At 40.8% G+C, this 16,191-nt stretch overlaps 1 protein-coding gene across 1 annotated transcript in view; it reads left to right on the forward strand.

The window, feature by feature from the left end:
• Window positions 1–290: 290 nt before the first annotated feature.
• Window positions 291–16,191, forward strand: part of LOC148159494 (uncharacterized) — a 56,128-nt gene continuing 40,227 nt past the window's right edge. The window contains exons 1-2 of the mRNA XM_088006752.1: window positions 291–1,110; window positions 3,567–3,668. Of these exons, the coding sequence (XP_087862878.1) occupies window positions 291–1,110; window positions 3,567–3,668 (922 nt within the window). The remainder of the gene's footprint in view (window positions 1,111–3,566; window positions 3,669–16,191) is intronic.

A 16,191-nucleotide genomic window follows, 5' to 3' on the forward strand; every position in this document is an offset into this window, starting at 1 on the left:
TCCTATAAATTACAATGACATAATGCTACTTCCGGTGGGCACCAGAAGTAAGACCCATAATCGATTCCCCAGTAAGCCTCCCAGGAATAAGGTGGATAGAATGTTCAGTTCCAATGGTATCAATGACATCAGCAGTGATGTCATCACTCTATGATGCCACAAAGGAATCTCTCTCTTGAATGTAGTTCACAGACAGCGTTTTCTCAGACCTGTTCCACAGTTCTATCGTGACAGATCACTCTTCAGAGCACGTTCGAAATTAATCGAAACAAGCGGGATATTGATTAGACATGAAGCAACAACAGATTGTTTGTGAACATGAAGCTTTTCCAGCTAAGCTTTCATGGGTCGACATGGTGGATCTCAACATCCAAGTCGACTATGACGCTGTCGTTTTCCCTTTTGAAGAAGACACAGACAGCCCCATTGAGCCGGAAGTTGAATCAGAGATCCAGGGGGAATCAAGTCCTTCCGGCAGCTTTGAGACTCCAACATCACTGGAAGTCGAGCAGGAAAGAAGTCCCTCTGCTGGCTTCAAGATTTCCCCCTCAGTGGAAGTCGTGGAAGAGACTAGCCAACACATCCGTGATCTCACAAAGCAGGTAGACGATCTTAAAAGAGAATTGCAGAGTAAGACATTTGATCTCCATGAGGAAAGAGACCGAAGGATTGCATGTCAGGCTGAAGTCAGATCACAGCAGGAGGAGATTAAAAAACTGCAAAGAATGTTAGAAAAAGAACGTCACATGCAAGGTAAACGTGAACATGAAAGAAACGTGAAAGAGATTACAGATGTGTCAAAGGTGTATTGCTCTTCCAAAGGTACAGCAGACAAGACCATTCTTCAACAGCTGGAGTACTTTAAGAGGGAGGCTGAAAAATACGCCTCCCGCAACAAAGGTTTGATAGAAGTAATGGTTGAAGAATACAGAGTGAGACTGAAATATGAGGAGCAGCTCAAAAGTCACACAGAGCAAGCTTCCAAATTCAAAGAACAGGAGGAAACAGTGATATCTTTGCAGGGTCAGGTTGCAGACCTGAAGATGAAGTTGAAACGTGCTCTGGAAAATGACCATCCTAGAGTCTCCGCCCAACCAGAGCGCCCCCTGCAAACAGAAGGCTCCCTACAACCAGAGCAAAGACAGACCTTCAAGTCACCGGGGGTCTCCATGAATAGCCTGGCTCGGCCTTTGCGCCGACTAACTCCCAGGTTGCAAACAGAGGAGTCCATTCACAGAGAGACCTCCAATCAACCAGGGAGGTCCGAGGAAAGACAGACCTCCAATCAACTAGGGAGGTCTGAGGTAAGACAGACCTCCAATCAACCGGGGGTCTCCATGCATAGCCTGGCTCGGCCTTTGCACCGACCCACACCCAGGCTGCAAACAGAGGAGTCCAAGCAAAGCCAAACCTCCACACAAACATGGAGGTCTGAGGAAAGACAGACATCCATGCGACCAACCTCCACTGGTGGCATGGATGGCCTTCATGTTGGCATTGGCATGAAAGACCTATGCCCGGCTAAGCCTTTACGCCGACCCACACCCAAGTGGAACTAATCTAGGTCACTATCCAAACCCAGGTTTTGCTAAACCCAGGTTTTGCTAAATGTGGGTTTGGCAAAACATTATGGAGATTTGAGGCTTAACACAAATTTAGGAAATAAAAACAGACACAGGCCTCAACGCAAATAAAATTCCTGACTCCAAAAGAAACGAGAAAACACAAGATCAGTTTCAGAGTTCAAAACAGCATAAGAAACATTATTAAAAAAATCAGAACCAAAAAGGCAAACTTTTGGTTCTGATTGGTTTCTAATGCGTTGAATGTGTCTCAGCACATTCAACGTATTAGACTACTAGTGTAGTGCAGCTATGCAATTGGCAGAAAAACACCCTAACATTATATCATCATTGGTTATTTGTAGAATGATTTAGAAAACAAAATGCTATGCAGGTTTGTCAAAACTATTCAGCCCATATTAGAACTTAGCATTGATTTCCCTTCATTTTAGTAGCTGCAATTTTGCCTAATCCAGACATTTTCCCTAACCCTAACCGCATACTAGTCTATTCCTAACCCTAACCCTATCTACACTTAATTTGCATCTTACCTCTAAACGCTACCCCTGACCCAAAGCAATGAGTCCATCATATTAGGACCAGGCTTTGGTCCTAATATGATGGAACTATTCTATGACACTGGACATATAATGGGTCATTCACACCAAATGCGTTTTGAGCGTCAGGCGCATCTGGTTTACATTCAAAGTCTATGTGGAGGCGTGTTGAGGCATGTGCGGCGCGTTTGAGTCGTCGATCGCGTCCAACGCTCCACATAGACTTTGAATGTAAACCAGATTCGCCTGAAGCTCAAAACATGTTTGGTGTGAATGCATCATTAGAATGTTCAGTTCCTATGGTAACAATGACATCAGCAGTGATGACATCACTCTTTGATGCATCAAAGGAATCTCTCAAGTGTAGGACACAGACTACTTTTTTTCAGTCTATGTGCTACAGTCCTGTTTCAGACTTTTAAGTTATAAGTTATGAATCTTCTGCAGGAGCTGTTAAAATTATTTGAAGGCACAGAATCAGCCCAGTACAGGTTCGCATTCTCAGGTGAGAGAGACTCACCTGATATAAAGTTAATTTTTCGGTATTGGAATTACACTGAAGATTAATTCGTTTAATCAAAGCACATCGTGAATATGTATTCATGTATTCCATCTTAAGTTCAGAGCATACTGTTTTTTTTGTTGCTTTTTCCACCACTAGTTGATATGCATGTAGGATATAATATAAACAGCACTATTCAGAGATTCAATGAGTTTATAGCATTTGTTCCACCATGTCTGTAGTTCTGACATTCTGCCATCACTGTAGTTCTAAAGAGCAGCTCAGGGGGAGTTTACACGACAACGATCCAACAAAAACGGCACTTTTGTTCCGTTTTTGTTGGCTCGTTTACATGACAACGTTCTAATTACGATCTGTGTTTACACAGTAACGGTACACATCGAAAACGTGTAATGTCCTGCCACACCACTAGTTGGTGCTAGATTCTTTGAAACTTAGGTGCACATGCGTAAAAAAGGAGTTGTACCTGAAAACTGTTACAACCGTTAAGATGGCAGCGAATAAAGTATTAATAATAAGTCGATGCCCCCCTGTTAAACTAGTCTGGAGCCGGGGCTGGTCCATAGTTGTCTAGATAAGAGCGCTGAACAAGCAGCCGTGTATTTTGCCACTTGGGCGGTGCGGAGCGGTGAAGAGATGCTGAGGGAACCGTATGTGATGGGGAAACAATAACACCAGCATTGGGAGAAGTTTCTTCTTCTTCTGTGGATTGTAGGAAGCAGCTATGTTTTGCATCATACTGACAAACAGATCCGTTTTCTCTGTTTACACGACAACAGAAAACGGTACATTTCAGAAACATCGCACTCTGGAAGCCGTTTTCAATCTGTGCCATTGTCAGAGAAAACATTCGGTGGTTTCCTGTAAATGCACACTACAAACGCAACAAAACTCTTCCATTTCCCCCCGAAATCGTTGTCGTGTAAACGGGGCCTCAGAGGAGCAGACCAAATTCTATGTCTATTGACCTTATTCCTGGGGGGCTTACTGGGGAAACGATTATGCTACTTCCGACGCCCACCGGAAGTAGTATTATATCATTGAAATTTGTAGGGTTTTTTGCTAATCTGTATTCATGATAGAAGTTACATCTCTGTTAATACAATATTTAGCAAAAACTTGTTTACAGACACACCGTCTGCTATCTGAGAGCTGCTCAGTAAAGATTATAATTGTGAGTTTAATCACGGGGAGCGACAGGAACAAGATCTTTAAGTTTTGTAATGGAATGACCGTGAATTAGCAGCGCTGCTAACAGCTCGTTTCTCTGAAGAGTTGACAGTAATAAAGAAAAAGCGGAGAAGATCTGAGATGTGTCATAGATCTGAGTTGTGTTGACAGTATGAAACACCAGAACTACACTACACTTGATGTGATGTGAATTTTATTTTCCGTTTGAATTTAAAAAATAATAAAGTTCATGATCTGAGTATTTATCATTATGATTGGGCCTGGAAATTTTATTTAAAAGACAAAATAAAATATCTGGATTTATTTAATCCATCAGAGCCAGAACCTTGAGGTTCTCCGTTGCTAAGTGTCGCTGCAAATCAGCTGAGAAATAACCGCAGCTGCTGCTCTCCAAATCTTGCACAACAGCTGAATCTCCCCACTGGACTAGAACCGAACCGAATCACACATTAACCTATTCCACGCGGCATTTATTTTGAGGTGTAGAACAATAGGTGCCTGCCATGCATCGCATGGGACTGACTGACTGACTGCTCTCCCTATGCATTGCTATGCCAGGCCCCAATAAACAGACTAAAAAAAGGTTTTTTCACATCAACCAGAAAACAAATCTTTTAATATTTACCACCAAATTAAATATTACATTAGCAAGCTGCATATACAGGCTGCTAGCTAAATATTTTTCCTTTATATTGAATATTTGTTAGCAAGTTAAATATATGGTTTGCTAGCTGAATGTTTAGTTTGAAATTAAATATTTGGTTAGCAAGCCAAGGACTTAGTTAGTAAGCTAAATATTTAACTTCAAACTAAATATTAGTAAGCTACAATTAACCAGACATCTAGCTCCAAATAAAGTCCAAAATAAACATGCATGTACATGTACTGTACCAGTGCGTAGAGTGCAAAGAGTGTTTAATAGAACACACCTTGCTTTGTTTACAACACCTTCGTTAATTTATAATATAAGACTTGTGTTGCAAGCGTGACCTACCATCTTTCAGCTAAGTGGCGACTTTCAAAGGAACTCTGCTGCCGTGACGACCCTTTGGCCCTCCAGCAGCTCCAGAGCCGGGTGACCCTAATTACAGAGTTGGCTTTGCTGCCAAACCATCTCATTGGAAACCAGCCACAGCCGTGGTGACCCCCAGCATATGAGCTGCTCCCGATGGAAAGCAATTTAATGCTTGGCCGCTCAAAGAACAAAATATACGCGGGGCAAGAAATCCCTTAGATAAATTAGAGAACATGCAAGTAAACTCTGGGTGAGCTGTATCTAAGGCCCTGAGGAGCTGCCTGCCACCTGAAGAGGTGACATGGAACCCCAACATGGCAGACAACATCTGAAGACTGTCGCCAAGCAGCGGGTGGAGGGTTCCCCACGATGGAAGACTGCTGGGAGTAGAGCAAGGCTTCAGAGTTCATTGGTGTTTTTGAACAACAGGGAAACTGGCGACTTGAAGAACTGAAGTGGGATATTCTCATCCCGCTAAAACTGATCAGAAAACATTTCAACTTAACTTAAACGCCTTAGAATGTTTAAAGGGGCAGTATTATGTGTTTTATATTATGTATTTTCCAGACACATAGTGCCATTTTATGGCACAATCAAGTGACTACATTACCTCCGGTTGTTATAAAAATACTACATAAAAATATGACTTAAAAGAAATTTCATTTTGTAATTTAACGCCTTTAAATTGGGTCTCTGTCTCTTTAAGAAACTCCTGCTTTTTCTAAAACTCAGGAAGTGATCACAAAGCCTCTTCTCTATTAATCCCTTAACAATGTCTTAGACAGCATTTGATTGACAGTAGCCCCTATAATGAGCTCAGCAGATGTGCAGTTCCGTCAGATGTTTGCTAATTGCTGCTGGCTAGTCTGAAGGAGCTGAGTGGAGGAATTGTGGTGGAGGGGTGTACTGTGAGGTGGAAGCTCAGAAATTTGGAAACTGCATCTCTGAGAAAGTGTTGAATGGTTCCCATGGGAGATTAAAGGATTTCTCAAACATGCATTAAAGAATAAAAGCAACACTTGTGGTATGTTTATTAGGGCTGTGTAATAATATCGATATTGCGATATATATCGATATTTTCTTTCCTAGAAAAAAATCGACATTCATCTGCAAGTATCGTAACATCCAACTGTCACCTTGCTCACTCACTGCTTGCTTCGCCAGGAGTTTGATTAGGTCATCAGGCTTAGAGTGATTCCTTCAGATGTTAAGTGTCAAGGTTAAAAAGGTATCAAACTATTCAGAACATGGTACTTGGTGCACTTTACTTTACACATGTGTATAAGCTACAGTTTGTACTGTTTCAATTAAAAGAAATATGTTTTCTCACCACTTCTTTGATTCATTTTGTCCAGCTGTCGACTTTAAGTCTGTCTCCATGTCCAACCAGAGCCAGGTATTGTGTAGTTGGTGCTTTTAATCAGTTTTCAGTTAAATTAATTCAATCCAACTCTATAACAGTCACAAAATGTCACCAAAATCACTCTGTCCCTCTAAAGTCTTTCAGAAAATCGCAAAAGTGTATTGAATTGTATCGTTTGCTGAATACCGCAATATATATTGTATCGTGGACAGAATACTGTGCATCATATCGTATCGTGAGATTATTGTATCACTACAGCCCTAATGTTTATGATGAGGGAATAACATTATAACATGATGTAAAGCTCAAAAGAGTTGATTTTTACACAGTACTGCCCCTTTAAAAATCTAAAAGAAAACTAGAAACGAGGCTCAAACTTGAGGACAAAAGGAATCCTTGCCACCGCTGTAGTGAATTATTGAACTGCACTTGGCAGTTAGCAACATGCCAAATATGTAATTAATGAATGTAGCAAACGGTAACAATGACTGCGGCCCCAGAGGGTTTCAGGTCAATGTGCTGAGCTGTTGAGTCAGCCTTCTGCATGACATTTTCCTGCTACCTGTTTCTTGTTAAATTTAGCATTTCTCAGTGAAAAAGTCTCACTAAAATCACCACCATGTTCAAATTTTCATAAGCTTGTCAGCTGCCTGTACCATCTACTAGTATTGATAGAAGGGCATAAGATGGTATATTGGTGTAGTTTCATGGTGTTCTAGTAAATTAGGGATTAAAATAGTCAGTTTGTCCATCAACATAGTTGAAGTTGGTATGTGCCAGAAATCAAGACTTGTATTTAGAGATAAAAGTGCTGATTAAACCTTTCCCACAACTTTCTCCCCGAACTGTTTCCTTTTATTTTACAGTATTTTACATTCTAAGGCTTTGTGTTATGTTTTCACTTTTGACACTGCAGGACCTTTTTCACAGTCCTCAGATTTAAACCAATTCCTGCCATTTCTACACTGCAGGAACTCGCCGGCTCTTGTAGCGGCTATTCCTGGATCTTTTTCTCTGCTCCTGCTTCGCAATCTGGTTTTCTTTGCTGCAGCAGCTTAATGCACTTTGGCTATGTTGAAGTAGGGTTCTGTTAGGAGGTCAAGACCAGGAAATATCCTAACATCTCCACATTATACTACTAGCAGCTTGAAATTGCTTCAATTTTTTTTGAAAAAGCATGCTTGAATAAAAAAAAGAAAACTGTTATTTACAGATCTGGAGTGGAGGTGTGGTCAAGGCTTCTTTGGAAAGAAAACACAGATGTTTCTCCACAACAGTGTTATTGTCGCACATAAAAACATGTTTTTCAAATTTATATATATATATATATATATATTAGAGGTGTGCCGATCGATCGGTCACCGATCATAATCGGGCCGATTTTCGTGAAAAAGTGCATGATCGGTGATCGGCGATCATTGGCTCTTGTTGCCGATACCGATCATCTAATTTCCAGCCTGCCTGTGCAGCTGGTCTCCTCTTTCCTTCACACTGCGCAAACGCGCAGCAACAAATCCTAAGCGATGTGTAACTATAACGCACTGAGTGAATGGGGAAGTTTGCGTGTTGCGGTGGAAAATTGAAGCAGGTCAAAATGCATCAACACAATGAAGCTAATACGACATAAAAACAATGCCATACTTGACGGAGATTGGCTACATCGAGGCTCACTGCAGTAAAAAAGACATACGGAGCGATCAGATAGCAGGTAAAGCAGCGCACAGCTACAAACACTCACCCGGATTAGCATGACGGTCAGAAAGCTAAACAAATAACCCGAAAAAGTATTTAAGTCTTCCAGCTTCGATGTAAGACGCTGGTTCTGCTCTCGCTGTTGAACCGCTGCTACGCTACAGGTAGTAATATCTGACAGACGGAGCGTCGCTTCTGCTCCACCTGGTAGTGACTCTCACACCGAATCTCTGTTTAAAGCTGCAGCATCTAACTTAAAAAATAAATTTTACATACGTATTAAAACTTTCGCTGTCCTAACATGAGACAGATAATCTCTAAAAAAATAATCGATCTCCTCCCTGATCTGCATAACTACTCAGCTCAGTCAGAAACAGTCACTCAGAGCTAGCAGTAATCAGCTAGCCGCCATGCTAACAGGAAGTTTTCATTCAGTAACTCTGGATTGTTTATTGTAATGGACCCTGTTTTTGCCTTTGAATGTTAAGTTTTATACTTGAATTTTTTTGGCAATGTTGAGAGGTTTTATTTTGGCTCTTTGCATTATTTAGCCTCTTCAGAGCCTTCATATGTTATCAGTCTGTTAAAGATAGTATTATCAATAGCAGTACAATTTGCACAATGCCTGTTTTGTTTAGTTTTCTTCTTGAAAAAAGTTATTAAAAACAAGTTTTTGTCTAAATTAAGGTGAATTCATGGTTCCTTTTTCCACATAATGTAACTGGTAGTGTTTATGATTAAAAAAAAAATAATAATAATTATGTGATCGGTATCGGTGATCGGTATCGATGATCGGCCCTCATGGGTGATCGGTATCGGTATCGGGAGGAAAAAACCTGATCGGCACATCTCTAATATATATATATATATATATATATATATATATATATATATATATATATATATATATCGCACTAGTTCATCTTTTCACTTTTTGCGTGTGACTCTGCATTGTAGACCGCAGTACAAGACAGTGTAATGTGCTGCTATTAGCTAGCTAACCCATCACAGGAAAGAGGCTTGATATCAAAACAGGTATTGCAATAAATCTGCATTATGTAATATTAATGAGTTAAACTTTTCATATTGGCCCGTTAATGTTGGCAGCCCCAGATCAAACCCATCCCTCATCTGAGGTATTGGTGTTTACAGAATTTTAATGGCTATTTGATACATTAATCACCAACAGAGTTTAGATCGGCCCGAAAAAAGACCAGATTAATTAACTTTAAGCTTTAAGCCCGAGTCCAAAGTAAACTGCTGACTCCATCAAAGCAACAAAAGCTACTTCCTGTATTACATCAAACTAAGACAAGAAGTCATATACTGACAGTAACTGGAAAGATTTCACTTTGACATGAAATATAACAGCATTTTAATATGGTAATGTTGTAATGTTAATAGGGATCTTGTGCAACAAAATAGTAAATAAGCACTTCATTATTCCTGTGACAGCTCAGACTCAGTTTTAATTTCTACTATGTTTCTACTATGTTTATGGACTCGTAATGTACAAAATCAAGTTCAGCTGTTCAAAGAATGTTATGGGGCAAAGCTGCTACTGCTTCTTTTCGCCTCTGCAGCATGAAGAGACGAAAACAAGTGCTAAACAAGACATTAGCACTCTTTCTTGTTGCTATTTCCAAATTTTCTCAGCATATTTCCAACTCTGCAGCCATCATTACACTGCAGGCATCTAGCTAACAGGCAACAGCAACTGTGGCGTTCTCTGATGGTCAGAAAAGAGTTTACAGGCCTAGTCATTGTTCAGCTAGAACACAATCAACACAAAGAAAAAGTTCTTATAGCCACTTTAAGAAAAGCAAGAGCTTTTGTAGCAGGAATACAGAACAAAAAACAAGTTGGAACGTAAGAACACTTAAGTGTTGCTTTGTTCAATGAGTAAATCTTTCTGAATAAAAAAAAGTATCATCGACTACAATAAGACCGCCAGGACTAAAATATTCTGCACTTGAGAAATTTCTGAGAAGATGGCCGCAGTTAGTAGACTATTTACACCGCGTGTTTCTTTTCATCAATTAGACATAACGGCGAAATAATGTTTCAACTATACCACACCAGAGCGGTCGGGGAGCAAATCAGCCGGGGCTGAGAGGTGCTCTGCAAGACCTTAAACTACGATGACCTTTAGAGTGTAACAATGTCCTGGGGAGCAAAACCCATTAAGCACAGTAGCTGGAGTGAGCCCTGCACTGAGAATCCATCTCCTTACAGCAGCCAAAAGCGACCCGGGGCCAGCGACCAGAGCCGGCCTCAGTGGATTGATGCCCGCAATGTTCAGAAGCAGCGTGAGCGGCCCCACTGACCCGCTAATCACAATGCTGCTAGCTTTGTGGAGGCTTTCTTAAATGGGAAAATATGTACATAGAAAATATGTACATAGAAATGTGAAGACAGAACTCCAAATTCCACAGCGCATCTCATGCTGTCAAGTTACAGCTACAAACTTAAAGGGGCAGTATTGTGTGTTTTCCAGCCACATACAATACTTATAGCATAATCAAGTAACTATATTACCTTCATTTGTTACAAAAATGCAGGTAACATAGTAATAAATATATGTAAAATATGAGTTAAAAGAAATTTGTAAAAATGCCTTGAAATAGGGCCTCTGTCTCTTTAAACTCTACCTTCAGGAAGTCATCACAACATGGCTCCTCAAACTCAAAGCCACTGCATTATTTTTCCAATTGCCGTGGCACACTGCACTAAATTAATAATACCTACATCTCCAGGTTTCATTCAACAGAATTGTTCTAGCAAAGGTCTGGATGGCAGGTAAAAGAATTGTCCATTTGCTCTCCAGCCTTATGCGCATGACGCAAATGATAACATGCAAAGTGTCTATATGTTCCCTTTGTGCTTCCCGTGTTCCTTGATCTGTGGAAGTTTTTGGATTTTGTCAGCTTAAACCCATCTGACTTCACGCTACCTTAAAACTGCCTAAACAGCATTTGGGCCCTGAATAAAAACTCAATAATAGATAACAGAATTAATGTCATCTCAAATTTATTTCAAAAATGGTAAAATTTGGACGTCTCGAGGCACAAGCCATTAACACTCAAACTGATGCTCAGTCATCGGGTAAAATAAACCATTACACTCTGATGCATTAAAAATCACACACTAAAAGTCCCAAAGCTCAATGTCATTATGCTACAAGGTGCCCTATTTCTATCTGACTACAGATAAAATGCACCACCACCTTTTCACCTCACCACTCGGTTTATGTGGCAGGTGATGCACCCATTCCACAGATGGGGTACAACCCCCAAGTTGGAGGAAATATTTTCAGGACTGCCTCAAATGCCTGTTGTTCCTCGATAATGAGTATTCCTTAAACATTTTATGTCTCTTTTAGTTTTTATATTTTTATGGAACACAGAACTAAAGGATGACAATTTTTTCTGCCTCCTTACTCAACCTCATGTCTTTAGTAAAATGGCACTTAGTTCCTCAGCAGCTGTACAGTAAGTGGGTCTTTAAAGTCCAGTTGTACTTTCACTGGCACTGAGAAAGGAGGTCGAAGTATTCGACTGCTTATTGCCACCGACAATGTTTTCAAAATGATGCATCATTGTCTGTGCTGGTATTCTCTGTGTTGTTGGGGATAGACGGGGCAACTTGTTCAGTGTACCCAGCCTTCTGCCCAATGACTACTGGAAGTAGACACCAGCCTCTTGCAAGGAAAAAAAAAAAATGGAAAGAAAAATGGTGTAAGACGTAAAGGTAGAGTGCTCGGCTCGTGTACGGAGGTTATTAGTTTTTGATGCAGCCATACGGGGCCCGATACCAGACCAAGGGACCTTGTCTTCCTCGCACTTCTGTCTTTGTGTCATGATCCGTGTTTCTGTGTATTTATATTAAGGTTTTTCTGTGTTCAGTTTCTGTCCTGTGAGTCTCTGTTGTTTCTGCGTCTTCCCACCTGTTGTCTGTGTTCCTCGTCAGATCCTCGTCTAACGTCTTATGTCACACATTGAAGCTCTCCAGTTGAACTGTTAAGTCCTGGTTTGCTTAGCTCTTGTTTTTCAGTCTTCAGTTATCAGTTGCTACCGGTATTAGCTGTTTGCTAACTCTCTGCCGAGCTGCCTGTTCTGGACTGTTGTTGAGCTTTCATCATTAAATTCATCATCATCTTCATCACAACCTGGGTCTCTGCGTTCATTCTCACCACCACCAACCACACCCTGTGACACTTTGCCCATTTTCAGTCTGAATACTGCAAATAAAACCTTTTTCTGCTGTCTGTAATATCTGCACTAAAAAAAATCTTTTTTTGTTTTTCTTCCATTTTCATAACTTTACTTGGGCATCTTTGTAGAGATGCACCAATCTGAATGTTGTGGACAATTTTCTAGTCTCTGGTTTATGCAAACCAACATTTTCAGCTGATTCCAATTTCTCTTTATGGACGACAGTTTAAGATGATACCAGAACCACATTCACATTGTTTTTCTATACTTCCTGCCAGGAGTTATCAATAGTTAGCTGTGCTACAAGCAAAGATGGTGTATGAGTGCACGTGTGTGTGTGTGTGTGTGTGTGTGTGTGTGTGTGTGTGTGTGTGTGTGTGCGTGTGTGCGTGTGTGTGTGTGTGTGTGTGTGTTTGAGAGAGCAATTGCTGCAATATAAGATTCTGCTATTTTACAGCAAACATAATGACAAAGTAAAGACTTTTAGCTGTGGTTAGCATCTTATAGAAGATATTAACACGTGTAACGTCAACATCTGATGAAATCATGCTTTGCATTACCTGGTTGATTTATACAGACCAGGACTAGAGCCACTAGAAAACTGTTTTCTCAGAAATCTGAGATGAAAGTTAAAATTAAATGAAGGGAATTAAAATTCCCTTTTTGTCTTTTCAGTGGCCCTAATTCACTTCCGAGCTTCGTTCCAAACCAGTAGATCTAAATCGCTTTTTTTTCCTTTCTATTTGCGACATTCTAAAAGTTCACTCAAATTTCATATGACAACTGGGTGGAAACACAGACACTGAGAATAACTAACTTTGAGTTGTTGGCTTCCGTCAATTTGGATTTTCTGACTGCTGGATCATTGATTGGGTCTTAAACTGTTTCTGCTTTCATACTAATGTAACAGTAAGTTCAAACAATTCAAGAATCTAATAAAAAGAGCACACTCTACTACAGGCCGAAACAAAACACAACACAGTCAGTATTTTACAAGAAGCGGCAGTGCTGCGTTTAAATGACATTGGGTAATATCATTTATTACAGTCTTGTTGTGCAGTCTTAGCTCAGGTTTGTCTTTAAGTCTTCAGTGTATTTAGCCTCTGTCCAGTGCCACGCTTTGCCGCTCTCCATGAGACGAGACAGAATTCCATGACACGGCAACTGAGGACCCCCCAACAACAACTAGCTCTTGTTTCAATCACCCACACAGGTGGATGAGAGCTAACGCTCCAGTCGCCACACTGCGGACCACCGGAGGGCAATGAGGCGTGAGGAGGAGGCACGCAGAGGGCGGCCACTGGAACGGAAAGACATGCTTGAGCAGAAGTCCTGCTCCCAGAATAAGAGCATCAATCTGGGTCAGTTAGGAGAATTTCAAAAGAGAACTCTGGAGCTTGAAAAGGTACGCTGTGTAGTGACATGTAACTAATTATGAAATAAGGACAAACTAAAAGAATTTTAAAAAAACATGTCGTGGTTTCTTTCACACTGTTTGACTAATCCATCTCACAATATCATAACAAAGCAGTTTCAGGACTCCCGCCGTACCGCTCTTATTATTTGGAGCACTTTGAGAAAACACAAGCTTTTCATTGCCATCATCGTCAAATTGATGGCCCTTCTCCCACGGACTCCGCCCACTCTGCCGGTGTGAGGCGAATGGACCGCGGGAAAACAAACACCATCAATCATCATGATTGTCACACTTTTCACCGAGTTCATAATTTCCCCTGTTAAAAAAAAAAAAAGAAAAAGAAAAAGGCGGCAGTGCATCCACGGGCTGTGAAGACGATTTGAGGCAGTAATTAACTGTGTTATGAGCGCACATTTATAATTAATGGGTGACAGTTGCTGGGGGAGGGATTTGTGGGAGTGCTAATAAAATTACTTTGTAAATTCTTATGAATGTCACCTTACTTCTGTCAAAAATGTGTTGTGTGCGTGTGCATGCTTGTGTGTGTGTGTGTGTGTGTGTGCGTGTGTGTGTGTGTGCGTGTGTGTGCGTGTGTGTGTGTGTGTGTGTATGTGTGTGTGTATTCCCCTGGGCCGGAGTGCCTGCGGTGATTGAATGCCATCTTGCCGCAGGCCAGATCGTTCAACTGCATCTCTCCTCGGCTCCCTGTTGTAACTCTTTGTATGCATGTCCCCTGTCTGCCTGATTGTATATACAGCCCATAAATGATATTAATGGATACAGCCTACAGGGAAGATGGCGGTGATAGCACAAACATACTACGAACTGAAAAGTTGACACTGAGAAATACTGGCAGGAATTAAGTCAAAATTGAGGCGTTAGAGAGGGTCATGTCAACATGGAAGTCATCCTTTCTGAAACCCTGACAGGAAATTTAGCCCAAAAATAAAAAATAAAAATTGACCTACCATTACCAACATCTGAGTTGCACAAAAACATACTCACTATGTAATTACCGCAGGGTTTGTAGTCTGCCTTCTGGGACTACAAGAGTTAATCAACCTGTTCTCGCTACATGTTAGTTGCAGAACATGACTGCACATGACTGAGCTGAAAGATTTATATGAGCATTTATAGAAACAGTATGTAATCATTTGTAAATGGAAAGAGTTTCAGCTCCTCCACTTTGGACCCTCAGTACTTTTGTCAACACCGGTTGTTTGGTTTACTTAAAGGGGAAGAATTATGTGTTTTCCAGCCACAAAGTATCATTTAAAAACACAAACAAGTAACTATGTCACCTTCAGTTATTACAAAAATGGTATGTACATCAAATCTGAATTAAAAGAAACAATGACTTTGTTATTTAATGCCTTTAAATTGGGCCAGTGTCTCTGAAACTTCTGCTTTTTCTGAAACTCCACCTTCAGGAAATCATAGCAACATGGCTCCTCTACTAACCCTTTAGCAACGTTTTTACCAATGTTGCACTGAGAAGTAGCTTGTATGATGAGCTCAGCTGATGCTCAGTTCCACCAGGTGTTTGCTAACTACTGCTGGCTAGTCTGAAGGAGCTGACTGGGGGAGAGAGCTGCTCTGTGAGGCAGAAGCTTGGAAACTGCAGCTCTGAGGAGGAGCTGCGCCTCGAAGGCGGCGCTAGGTCCAACCAGGCGTTCCACCTCACAAACACCCCTGCTCAGCTCCTTCAGACTAGCCAGCAGCAATTAGCAAACACTGGGCTGCCTTTTTCTCTTCATTACATGAGATAAAAACTGTTAAGACTCAAGTTTCAGATCAGGAGACCATGTCAAGTCTGAAGTCTTTGTATCTTTGCTAGTCATCATCTCTGTTGTTAATGTTTGCCCAATCTTTCCCTTATCTGATCTAATATAGTTTACCACATTAATTAACCAATTTAGATTTAATCTTGAAGTTGGGAAAGCATTCCTAGGTAGAATTTGAAGAACATCTTACATGAAGATGTTAGAGTGTCGTCTGAAATTCAGGTACCAAGCTGCTCATTTCTACAGTCCAGATATGTGACCACATAAAAATCAGCAAAGGAACCCTCCTCCTGGTTCACTGGCTTCTCTCTCTTATAAAGAATAGTGAGAAAAATATGTATTCAGATAATCAGTGGTGGGAAGTAACGAAGTACAAGTACTTCATTACTGTACTTAAGTACAATTTTCGTGTATCTGTACTTAAGTAGATTTAATAATGGATACTTTCTACTTTTACTCCATTACATTTTACAGTAAGTATCTGTACTTTCTACTTCACTACATTTCTACAAAACTGTCGCGTTACTCGTTACATCCAAGTCGCGTTGGGCTTTTTTTCCATTAAAATGTGAAGTTCAGGGTCTTAAGGTGGCACCGTAAAATCCAAGCAATAACGTGACTTAGTGTCTGTTGTCACCCATCGCCTCCACCTTTACTCGCATGCGGAGCTCCAGACATGCGCAGTGGTTTCCTCTGAGCAGGAGAAGATGTCTGTCTAATGTCAGTAATATAATAGCGCTGCATAAATCATAAGATATGGCGACAAGTAAAACCAGCAGCGCTTCGCTTTCACAGACGGTGGGGACTTCGTCCAACTTTTAGCATCACTTAGAAGGAAAACTTAAAGAAAGGTAAGATCTGTGGACGTGATGC

Source organism: Poecilia mexicana, unplaced genomic scaffold (genome assembly GCF_051168715.1).
Source record: "Poecilia mexicana isolate PSO_F unplaced genomic scaffold, ASM5116871v1 scaffold_6, whole genome shotgun sequence".
Taxonomy (NCBI): Eukaryota; Metazoa; Chordata; class Actinopteri; order Cyprinodontiformes; family Poeciliidae; genus Poecilia; species Poecilia mexicana.